Source organism: Poecilia formosa, unplaced genomic scaffold (genome assembly GCF_000485575.1).
Source record: "Poecilia formosa unplaced genomic scaffold, Poecilia_formosa-5.1.2 Scaffold10, whole genome shotgun sequence".
Lineage (NCBI taxonomy): Eukaryota > Metazoa > Chordata > Actinopteri > Cyprinodontiformes > Poeciliidae > Poecilia > Poecilia formosa.
Window position 1 is genome coordinate 4,770,349 of NW_006799949.1, and position 11,666 is coordinate 4,782,014.

At 39.8% G+C, this 11,666-nt stretch overlaps 1 protein-coding gene across 2 annotated transcripts; it reads left to right on the forward strand.

Moving 5' to 3' along the window:
* Nucleotides 1–1,706: 1,706 nt before the first annotated feature.
* vtg2 (vitellogenin 2) lies at nt 1,707–10,906 on the forward strand. 2 transcript variants are annotated; one of them, XM_007542487.2, is made up of 34 exons: nt 1,707–1,761; nt 2,087–2,107; nt 2,199–2,350; nt 2,469–2,720; nt 2,808–2,972; nt 3,061–3,209; nt 3,296–3,446; nt 3,534–3,691; nt 3,770–3,935; nt 4,025–4,150; nt 4,246–4,464; nt 4,574–4,791; nt 4,879–4,976; nt 5,058–5,182; nt 5,358–5,459; nt 5,551–5,670; nt 5,756–5,942; nt 6,031–6,124; nt 6,215–6,400; nt 6,497–6,626; nt 6,730–6,946; nt 7,034–7,506; nt 7,611–7,652; nt 7,773–7,841; nt 7,936–8,142; nt 8,706–8,848; nt 8,959–9,097; nt 9,190–9,319; nt 9,543–9,726; nt 9,807–9,901; nt 9,985–10,079; nt 10,175–10,340; nt 10,470–10,631; nt 10,717–10,906. In XM_007542487.2, exons 1-34 carry the CDS (start codon nt 1,722–1,724, stop codon nt 10,827–10,829), a joined length of 5,094 nt encoding a protein of 1,697 aa, XP_007542549.1. In that variant the 5' UTR covers nt 1,707–1,721; the 3' UTR covers nt 10,830–10,906. The 2 variants fall into 2 exon arrangements, with proteins under 2 accessions (XP_007542549.1, XP_007542554.1); XM_007542492.2 differs by having other exon boundaries at nt 7,773–7,836; nt 7,934–8,142.
* Nucleotides 10,907–11,666: the final 760 nt, after the last annotated feature.

Sequence of the window (11,666 nt, forward strand, 5' to 3'; positions counted from 1 at the left end):
GGTTTAACATTTTCTCCCCTATAGTTTAGTATATTTACTTCACGCAGACACCAGAATGCAATGAATTGTAATGTAACATAGTTGCACTTCTCTTCTTCCATTTAGTAAAAGTTTGACAGTGGATATTTGAAAGTATTTTTAAAAGCACAGTTGCAAAGCGGTGCAGTTGGCAGCACTGTTGCCGTGCAGCAAGAAGGTCCTGGGTTCAAATCCCAGCTGGGGATTTTCTGCATGTTCTCCCTGTACAGACTCCAAATACATGGCATGAAATTGTCATTCGGTATGAGTGAGTTGTTTGACCTGTGTGACTTGACCACTGGAGATAGGCACCTGTGACCCTTCAAGCATAAGTGGCAAAGAGTATGAATGGAAAAGTAAGTTTTTAAGAATAATAAACTCTTATAGGCTTATAATTTGAAGTTTATTATTTTACACAAGCTCTAAAGAGAAAATTTAATTTTTTTTTAAATTATTTATCAGAAATCTAGTATATTATTGACCAACTCTTCTGCTATCCCCAGATCATGACTTTTGACCCATGTTAGACAGTAACACTGATAAAATACAAGTTTTCATTCAAATCAGAATTCAAATCAGATTCAGCTTTTTTTTTTTTTGCCAGGTTTGTGCTCACAAACAAGGAATTTGACTTCTTTTCTGCTTTGCTCTGAGTGAAGACATTTAAAAATAGAAATATATATATAAAAGATTTTAATAAATTGAATCTTTCTTTCTTGTAATATGTTTATATTGGGTTGGTTCAGCATGCTGAGTCTACAGTTTTTGATGTAGCTTTCCTGTATTCAATTTCCACCTGAGTGCTCTTTACTAATTTCTCTGTCTACCTTTTGATGAATAAATGACAATATAGCCTAAAAAACCTTTCAAAAGAATGTACATATACAGTATTTTTATAGTAGTGGAAGTCAATCTTGAGTTAGTGCAGCTATGCAAATCAAAGAAAATAACACCAAAGTATCTGGGACAGACCAGAGAAGCCAAAAACACCAACGTACTGCTTGATTTCAGATATCTTTCTCTTTGGATAAATCATTAGGGTTTATATATTTTTGGAGTTTACCTACAAGTACTGTCATACATCCTCTGTTTGATACTCCTTACACAGTTTATTAAGGAGAACCCCTGATGAAGGTTACTCAAATATTTTCGATTCCAGATAGAAAGCAAACAGCATAGTTTCACAATCTTGTCATTTATGACAAATGACAGGATTGTGAAAGTATTGCAGGGTCAGGACATTATGACACATCAATCAGTCAAAAGGTGGGATCAAGCTGCTCTGACAGCTCTGTACAAATCTTAATATTTATTGTCGCTAAACACATATAGAAGTACTTTTTGAGGTAAACACACATTTATTACTTTAAATATGATTTGTTTTGCCAACCAATATGACAAATAAAAACTTTTAGCACATTTCTAATGAAACATGATAAAACACTGTCATTTAGGTAACTCTACAAACCCAGAAATTATCTCTATTGCCTTTCTTATGTTTAAAAGGTCAGATACTGACAGGATTTCAAATAAGTTCAGACATTTTCAGGACATTTTCTGATTAGCGTATTTACTCAGCCTTGTCGACATGATCAGGGCACAGTAACCACCGAGAGAAATGACAGCCAATATTTAGTTAATGTTTCATCAAATCTTGGCTTTAAAAGGAAACCGTTAGCTACAGACGTTCACAACCACCAACCATGAAGGTGATTGTGCTGGCTCTGACTGTGGCCTTTGTGGGTGAGTGTTGCTGTATGAACTAAACTTTAGTTAGTTTAGTTTGTTCATTTTAAACATATTCACATTCAAACACCATGATGCTTATTTAGATAACTATTTGTTTGAAAAGGAGATGAGCAGAAATATAAACTTTTTTGACCCCACCCCTTTTCTTTTATCAATAAATGTTGATAACGTTCCTCCAAATATTAAAAACGTAAATTCATATTATTTTAAAACAATAGTTTCAATAGCAGTGTATTCTTAAATAAGTTTAAATATCATCTCCTCTCAAAACAAACAGATAATAATAAAAAAAAAATCATATTTTTCTAATGTTTTTCAGCTGGCAGTCAGATTAGCTATGGTAAGTTGCTTTCTAATAATACTAAAAATAAGAAAAGCAGCAAATATAAATTTTTTTTTAAGATTTGGGTGATTTCTGCTTTTTGTTATAGCCCCAGAATTTGCAGCTGGAAAGACCTACGAGTACAAATATGAAGGATATCTTCTGGGAGGGCTGCCTGAGGAGGGCCTGGCAAGGGCTGGGGTGAAAATCCAGAGCAAAGTTTTGATCGGTGCAGCAGATCCTAACAGCTACATTCTGAAAGTAAAAACTGTTTCTCAATAATATTGCATTATATTATAACAAAACCTAATCTGTACAAAAATTTCAATCAATATCCAGGAGAGGCTGATGCTCCCTAATATGTTGCTTGTTCTTTCAGCTTGAAGACCCTGTGATCTCGGAGTACAGTGGTATCTGGCCCAAAGAGGTCTTCCACCCTGCCACAAAGCTCACCTCAGCTCTCTCTGCTCAGCTCTTGACACCTGTCAAGTTTGAGTATGCCAACGGTGTGATCGGTAAAGTGTACGCCCCGGCGGGCGTCTCTACATCTGTGCTGAATATCATCAGGGGAATCCTCAACATCTTTCAGATGAACATCAAGAAGACTCAGAATGTCTATGACCTGCAAGAGGTACTCAATGCTTGCTTTCGATAGGTCTATTCGGGCAAATGGTGAACCACCTATAATGTTTTCTTACTTTTATTTTCTTTAAAATAGACTGGAGTAAAAGGTGTGTGCAAGACATACTACGTCCTTAGTGAGGATCCGAAGGCTGAGCGCCTTCATTTGACAAAGACCACAGACTTCAATCACTGCTCAGAAAAAATCTACATGGATGTTGGCATGGCTGGTTATACAGAAAAATGTGCAGAGTGTGCGACTGTGAGTACAGTTTCCTCTTATCCGCCATAGTCTCTGTTGAGGAAATTAAACTGCTTGATTATTGATTTTGTGTCTTATGTCACTACAGCGGGGGAAAGGGTTTTCAGGAGCAATGTCTCTAAACTACGTCATGAAGCCCTTGACCTCTGGTTCCTTGATCTTAGAGGCCACTGCTACTGAGCTCCTCCAGTACTCCCCTTTCAAAATTGTGAACGGAGCTGTCCAGATGGAGGCAAAGTATGTGCTTTGAATTATGATGAAGCTCATCTCTGTGTGTTCAATTTTGGACAGCTGATTGAACTGATCTTAATCTACTTTCACAGGCAGAATGTGACCTTTGTTGATGTCAAGAACACCCCATTAGAGCCCACCAAAGCTGAGTACGTTCCCCGTGGATCGCTGAAGTACGAGTTAGGTACTGAAGTCCTCCAGACACCAATTCAGCTTCTGAGGGTCACCAATGCTGAGGCTCAGGTACCTTTTGAAGTTCTTATTGACATTCTGTTTTTATTTATTCAATTTTGTACTTGAAAAGCATTTTTGGGGGGGATTGTTTTATAGATTGTTGAGACTCTGAACAACCTTGTGAGCCTCAATTTGGGCAAGGCCCATGAAGATTCTCCCCTGAAGTTTATTGAGCTCATCCAGCTTCTGCGTGTGGCCAGATATGAAAGCATTGAAGCTCTCTGGAGTCAATTCAAATCCAAAAACGATCATAGGTAAAGCCACTTTCACTGTTAGAGAATTAAAAGCCAAATATTCTTAAAGACAATTTGCTGAAGCAAATCTTTCCCAAGGCACTGGATGCTGAGCTCCATCCCTGCCATTGGTACACATGTTACTCTTAAGTTCATCAAGGAGAAGGTCATTGCTGGTGAAGTGACCGCTGCTGAAGCTGTTCAGGCCATCATGGCATCCACACACTTGGTGACAGCCGACCTGGAGGCCATCAAGCTTCTGGAGGTAAATTGATGTTTAAATGTTTCATGTTTATTTCTAGTGGCACAGAAACAATCATATATGTAACCAGTTTTTATATTTCACCATTCTAGGAATTGGTCAAGGCTCCTAAGGTTCAAGAAAATGCTGCTTTGCGTGAGGTCACCATGCTGGGCTTTGGCACCACGATTCACAAATACTGTGTGGAGAACCCATCATGTCCATCTGACCTTCTCAAGGTATGTATTGTCTGCATATTTCCAAAAACCAGTGTTCAGTTGCAAGATCAATAACTTCTATCGTTCTTTTGTTTGTTTGTTTGTTTATACTGCAGCCTATCCATGACATTATTGCCAGTGCTCTTGAGAGACGTGACAATAATGAGCTCTCCCTGGCTCTCAAAGTTCTGGGTAATGCAGGACATCCCAGCAGCCTGAAGCCGATCATGAAACTGCTGCCTGGTTTCGGCAGCTCTGCCTCCAATCTTGAGCACAGAGTTCATGTTGATGCCGCTATGGCACTGAGAAAAATTGCAAAGAGAGAACCCAAGCTGGTGAGGCAAACCTTCTGACCACCCTACCTTACAAAATTATTCCTAAGGTTTAGGAATACTGTTCAGATGTATTAAGACAATTATCCCCTTTTTTTTTTTTTTTTTTTAGATCCAGGACATAGCTATTCAGCTCTTCATGGATAGGGCTCTTGACTCAGAGCTCCGCATAATTTCTGCTATTGTGCTGTTTGAGACCAAACTGCCCTTGATTCTGGTGACCACTGTAGCTAAGAGCCTCCTGTCAGAACCAAACCTGCAGGTTGCTAGCTTTGTCTACTCTTACATGAAGGCTTTCACCAGGACCACCACCCCTGACCGTTCTTCTTTGTAAGAACCCTGTTGCACCATTATCTAATGAATGCGTCAGTGCAATACACTGGAACGAAGAATTACTGATATTTGTTCTCTCTACAGAGCTGCTTCCTGCAATGTTGCCATCAGGATGCTCAACCCTAAGTTTGATAGACTATGCTTCCGCTACAGCCGAGCTTTCCTTTATGACCACTATTACAGTAAGAGTGTGCCAGAAAAATCACGTTCTCTCAAGAGATTTTACTTACTAATAAATACTGAAATGCTTTTTTAATCTGTAGATCCTTGGATGATGGGAGCTGCTGCCAGCGCATTTTACATCAATGATGCTGCAACTGTGTTGCCAAGAAACGTCATGGCAAAAGCTCAAGTTTACATGTCTGGAGTGTTTGTTGATGTTCTGGAGGTATGATGATCATGTTTTAGACGTATCGTTAAAACCAAAGGGAATTGGTTTATGCAATAGAAGTGATCTTTGTGCTTAAGAATGACTCACGCTTTTTAATATTAACTTGTTGAAAAAGATTCATTTGAGAACTGGTTATAAATTAAAAAGCTTTTCCAATGCTACATTTTTACAGTTCGGAGCCAGATCTGAGGGAGTACAGGAGGCCCTTTTGAAAGTCCGTGAAGTTCCAGAGGATGCAGACAGGATCACCAAGATGAAGCAAGCTCTCAAGGCTGTAGGTTTACAAGACATTTACCTGCAAGAGAGTCTTTCATACTTCCATTTAAAATATATATATATATCCTACAACTTTCTTCCTGTTGCAGCTAATTGAGTGGAGGGCCAATCCTTCCCGCAAGCCCCTTGGCTCTCTGTACGTGAAAGTTCTTGGACATGAAATCGCATTTGCAAACATCGACAAAGAAATGGTTGAAAGGATCATTGAGGTAGTGTTCCACAGAAATGTTTGCGTGCCTTCAATATCACATTCAAATAAAAACCTTAGTCTAAAAAGGATTTTATTTTTAATAGTTTGCAACCGGACCTGAAATCCGCACTTATGGCAAAAAGGCCTTGGATGCTCTGTTATCTGGTTACTCTCTGAAATACTCCAAGCCAATACTGGCTATTGAGGTCCGTCACATCTTCCCCAGCTCTCTCGGTTTACCCATGGAGCTCAGTCTCTACACTGCTGCTGTGGCAGCCGTATCTGTTGAGGGTAAGTTTCAGTGTTACAGTTCAACAACTGAGGGTTTGAGATGCATAATTACACTAAGAAATAACTTTTTAAAATACATTCTTCCTAGTACGAGCCACCATTTCTCCACCACCTTCTGAGAATTTCCATCCTGTCCACCTCTTGAGGTCTGATGTTTCCCTAAAGGCTTCAGTCGCTCCGAGGTGAACCACCTGTCCTGAAAACAAGCATCTGGAGGATAACCTGCTTGTACCAGTTACATTTTAATATTTCTGTATGTCTTTCTATTTCAGTGTGTCTTTGCACACCTATGCTGTTATGGGAGTAAATAATCCTTTCATTCAGGCTACTGTGATGTCAAGAGCCAAAGTACACACAGTTATTCCTAAAAAGATGGAGGCGAGAGTTGACATAGAAAAGGGCTACTTTAACTATAAGTTTCTGCCTGTAGAGGGTGTGAAAACAATCGCATCTGCTCGGTATGCACATTTTTTAATTCTCTGGAATCAACAAATCAAGTCCCTTTCTTATTTGGATTAAATGTTTGCTTTTTTTCCCCGTTTTTTCTGTAAAAGTCTTGAAACAGTTGCCATTGCAAGAGATGTGGAAGACCTCGCAGCTGCCAGGATCACGGCAGTTGTCCCGTTAGACAATTTTAAGAGGAAGAACGCCACCTCAAGACTTTCACAGATCGTGGGTAGTGAAGTAAGTCTGAGTGAATGATCAACTCTCCGGACCATTTTTTTTTTACCCTCCCTATGATTTGGGTTACTTGCTGTTTTTTTCTTTTTTTTTTTTTTTTTTACAGTCAAATTCTGAGGAATTTCGTCCTCTTAAACGGAAAATTCAGAGTGCCAGAAACAAGAAAATCCCCAAACCAATTGTGAAGAAAATGTGCGCCACCACATACACGTTCGGAATACAGACCTGCATTGATATTAGGTCTCGCAATGCCACCTTCCTCAGAAACACCCCGATCTACGCCATAATTGGAAATCATACTCTTATGGTTAATGTCACCCCAGGCAAGTGAAACGGATGCACTGATGTTCTTAAATGAAGCCTTTTGAAAGGGTCAAACAACCAATCTATTTAATTTATTTGCATTTCAGCTGCTGGACCACCCATCGAAAGGATTGAAATTGAGGTTCAGATTGGTGAAAAGGCAGCAGAAAAGATCCTTAAAGCGGTTAACCTGAGTGAGGAGGACAAGATACTTGAGGACAAAAACGTCCTGATGAAGCTGAAGAAGATTTTGGTTCCTGGTCTGAAGAACAACACAAAGTCTTCATCCTCCAGCTCAAGCAGCTCTAGATCCAGCAGCTCTCCTTCAAGCAGCTCTAGCTCCAGCAGCTCTTGCTCTAGCAGCTCAAGTTCTAGCAGCTCACGTTCTAGCAGTTCTTCCTCACGCTCCTCCAAGACCTCTTCCAGATCCTCCTCTTCAAGCCGCAAAAGCAAGACGCTGGATCTTGCTGACCCACTTAACAAAACACCAAAGAGGTCCTCCAGCAGGTCATCCAGCAGGTCATCCAGCAGGTCATCCAGCAGGTCGTCCAGCTCCAGCTCCTCCAGCTCCATGTCCAAGGTGAGGCAACTTCACAAGTCACAACTTATACAGTTATGAAAACCGCATTGTTGTTTTGGAGACGATAAGGACAATTTTATTCACCTGCTTTTCTATTATAACAGGAACGGTATGAACTGAACTTCACCAAGGATCACATCCACCAGGTAACATTATTGTTATCTTTTAGAAGGAAATTGCCTTCAAATTCACAGCTCCCCAAGCTAATTTAAACTGTAAACCACCTTGCAGTGTTTCTGAGCTGGGTAAATGTTTTTCCTTTGCAGCATTCGATCTCAGCAGAGCGTGTGAAAAGCAAGAGCAGCGCTAGCAGCTTTGAATCCATCTACAACAAGGCAAGTTATAAAAATTATTGTAGTCCTGTGCATCCATATACGAGTAAAGAAAGAAAAAACAAAAACAATCTACATGTCTTCTTTGTGCTTGCAGGCCAAATACCTGTCCAACACCGTCCGTCCACAAGTCACAGTCCTGGTCCGTGCCATTAGACAAGACAACAAGAACCAGGGATATCAGATCACTGCTTACTTTGACAGTGAAACCGCCAGAGTGCAGATCATTGTGGCCAACCTCACTGAGAATAACAACTGGACGATCTGTGCTGACGGCGTGATGCTCAGCCACCACAAAGTGATGGTACAGTTTTTCTTTTAGCGTTTCATTTTTATTAATTATAACTTAAAACAGTCACCATGAAACCCAGACACTGCAGCTGTAGTTCAAAACAGTTTATTTTTAGTGCAAAACTGCAAGTTTCCAAGCTTCCAGTTGCTGCTTTCATTCAATACTGACAGAAATTAAATTTTTATTTTCCTATGGGAACATTAAAAAATGCAAAATAAAAGGTAAAACTGTTCAGCTTCAAACTGTGCAGCGCAAGGCTAAGAATATGGGTTCACAAAGTAACAAAGATTTCATGTTGCTGATGAAAGATTTGGTCCCCAGTTGTGCTTTCTTATAAATTAGCGCAGATTAATGCACCTTCCCGTTAACATCCCTGAGAAGGAACTGACTACAACAATGCGTTGTTTTTCAATATTTTTCTGAAATTGTGAGTTATACTTTTAAACTGGCAAATAAAAAGTCTGAACCAAAGGAGGAAATTTTTAGATTAAGCTTTTCCACAAGTTCTCATTTAATGCACTATCCTCTATTACTTATAATTAGTATATTTCCTGGAAACTTAATTTTTTCCCCAGACTCGACTAACCTGGGGAATTCAATGCAAGCAGTACAACACCACGATCACAGCCGAAACCGGTCGCGTTGAGAAGAAACCTGCAATCCGTGTGAAACTGGCCTGGGCGAGACTCCCTCATTACATGAAGAAATATTCAAGAAGGTAACGTCACAAACGAAGGAAATCATCCTGTAGCCATCGCCCTTCGGAAGTCAAGCCTTAATTTGTTTAAGTTTTTAAGGGTTTTTTTTTTAACTTTTTCTCCCATTTAGAGTCTCTAAATTGTTTTACCGTGTCGCTGAGGACATTGGAGTGAACAGGACAAAGGTTCTCAACAACCCCAGACAGATAAAACTCACTGTAGCTGTTGCCAACGAGACAAACCTGAACGTCACACTGAAGACATCAAAGGTGCAGCAATGCATCATCATTTAATTCATGCAAACACCACATTTGCATTGCACGTATATGTCAAAGATCATTTCTGTTTGTTGGAAATCCAGAGGGCCTATTACAAACTGGGATGGGCCGTTCCCGTATACCTGCCGATTAACAACACTGCTGCTGAGCTGCAGGCGTTCCGGGGCAGATGGACGGAGCAGGTCACCTACATGCTCACCAAGTCTACCGCAGGTGAAAATCCCTCACACATCACTGAATGTTAATATGTAATTTCTATGAGCAGGTTAATGGTAATAGTGTTTTCCAAATATTCCAAATAAAGCAATTACGTTACATTACATTCATTTAGTTTAAGAAAATGTGCGTAAAAATACAATCTGCTGATCTCAAACTGGGCCGTGCCTAATTTATGCCCATTTTAAAGAGGTTAAATTCAGTGTTTTTCTCATTTCAGCCGAGTGCTCCGTGGTCAATGACACAGTGGTCACCTTCAACAACAGGAAGTTCAAAACAGAGATGCCCCACACTTGCCCTCAGGTCTTGGCTCAAGATTGCACAAACGAACTCAAATTCATAGTTCTGCTGAAGAGGGACCAAACAGCAGAAAAGAATGAGATCAACATCAAGGTTGAAAACATGTAAGTGATGACTGTACACAGAATGCAATATGACTGTCTTTGAAGAAAACGACTTTAACATTTAAGCTGTGTTTCCACAGTGATGTCGACATGTATCACAAGAACAATGTCGTTATGGTGAAGGTTAATGGAGCAGAAATTCCTCTCAACAACCTGCCATATCAGCACCCCTCAGGTAGGACAATGTGGTGGGTTATATACTGGCCTCACACCTATGGACCATTTAATTTTATGTTTAAACGTGTATGTTTATAACAGGCAACATACATATCAAAGAGAAAGAGAAGGGCATTTCTCTGTTTGCTCCCAGTCATGGTCTTCAGGAAGTCTACTTCAGCTCTGATAAAGTGCAGGTGATGACAAAAATCTGGCAAACTTGGGTATTCATCAAATGACATCTTGATAATTGCATAATTGTGACTCAAATGCCTTTTATTTCCCCTCCAAGGTTAGGGTGGTGGACTGGATGAGAGGCCAGACCTGTGGAATCTGTGGAAAAGCTGGCGGCGAATTCAGACAGGAGTACGTCACTCCGAACGAGCGGGTTTCCAGGAACGCGACGAGCTTCGCTCATTCCTGGGTTCTGCCTGCAAAGAGCTGCCGTGAGGCCTCTGGTAAAAATCTGTTCCGATTTTAAAGACCCTAACACCGTAATTCAAAAGAATTTGCGCAACGATATACTCAAAGCAGTCTGCAAACAATACAAAAATGAAAGGGTCAAATATATATATATTTTTTTCCAGAGTGCTACATGCGGCTTGAGTCGGTGAAGCTGGAGAAGCAGGTCAGGGTGGCAGGTGAGGAATCTAAATGCTACTCCGTGGAACCTGTGCTGCGCTGTCTGCCTGGCTGCCAGTCCGTGAGAACCACCTCCGTCACTGTCGGCTACCACTGCGTTCCTCAGGGTGAGCAAGCTAGTCACAAGAACACATTTATTAAAGCACTCTTCAAATCTTGCACCAAACCTAACCGCTCCGCTCTCCCTTTCAGAGTCGAACATGAATCGCCCTGATGCTCTCAGTAGCATCTTCGAGAAGAGCATTGATGTGAGCGAGACAGCGGAGTCCCACCTGGCCTGTCGCTGCACTCCACAGTGTGCCTAATTGTGTTGCTTTCTGACATTCGTTCTGTTTTTGTGTTTCATGGATGCTTGTAAACTAAAATAAAGAAGCAATTGAAATATTGTCTCTGTGGTGAACTTTGATGGCACAAAGTAAAAATAAGGTATCATTGAAAATAAATGTAGGGTTAAGAAAATGTATCATTCACTGCTAATAATAAAAAGAGCCGAGAGATCCAAGACAGTTTTCAGAATACATTTAGAATTAATTAACAGAAATACAGAAAATAACATGATTAAAAAAAAAACAAAAAAAAACACACACACACACACATTTGAACTGAGATATGATGGCAACATTTGAGATGGTTATTAAACAAAAAGATAAACCTCAAGGGTTTTTTTGCTTGCTACAAACATCAAAAATAATCAAAACTAAACCACAGTATTTAGTCTTTTCATACTATAACACCTTTATAACATGTTGCAAGTGAATTTTAACTGCAAATTCCATACTAATAATTAGAAATGTGCCGATCAGGTTTTTTTCTGCCGATTCCGATCACCGATACCAATCACATAATTATTATTTTTTTAATCATAAGCACTACCGGTTACATTATGTGGAAAAAGGAACCAGGAATTCACATAGATTTAGACAAAATCTTGTTTTTAATAACTTTTTTCAAGAAAAAAATAAAAACAGGCATTGTGCAAATTGTACTGCTATTGGTAATACTATTTTTAACAGACTGAAAACATGAAGGCTCTGAAGAGGCTAAATAATGCAAAGAGTCAAAATAAAACCTCTAATGTTTAGAGTCTAAACATTGCCAAAAAAATTCAAGTATAAAACTTAACATCCAAAGGCAAAAACAGG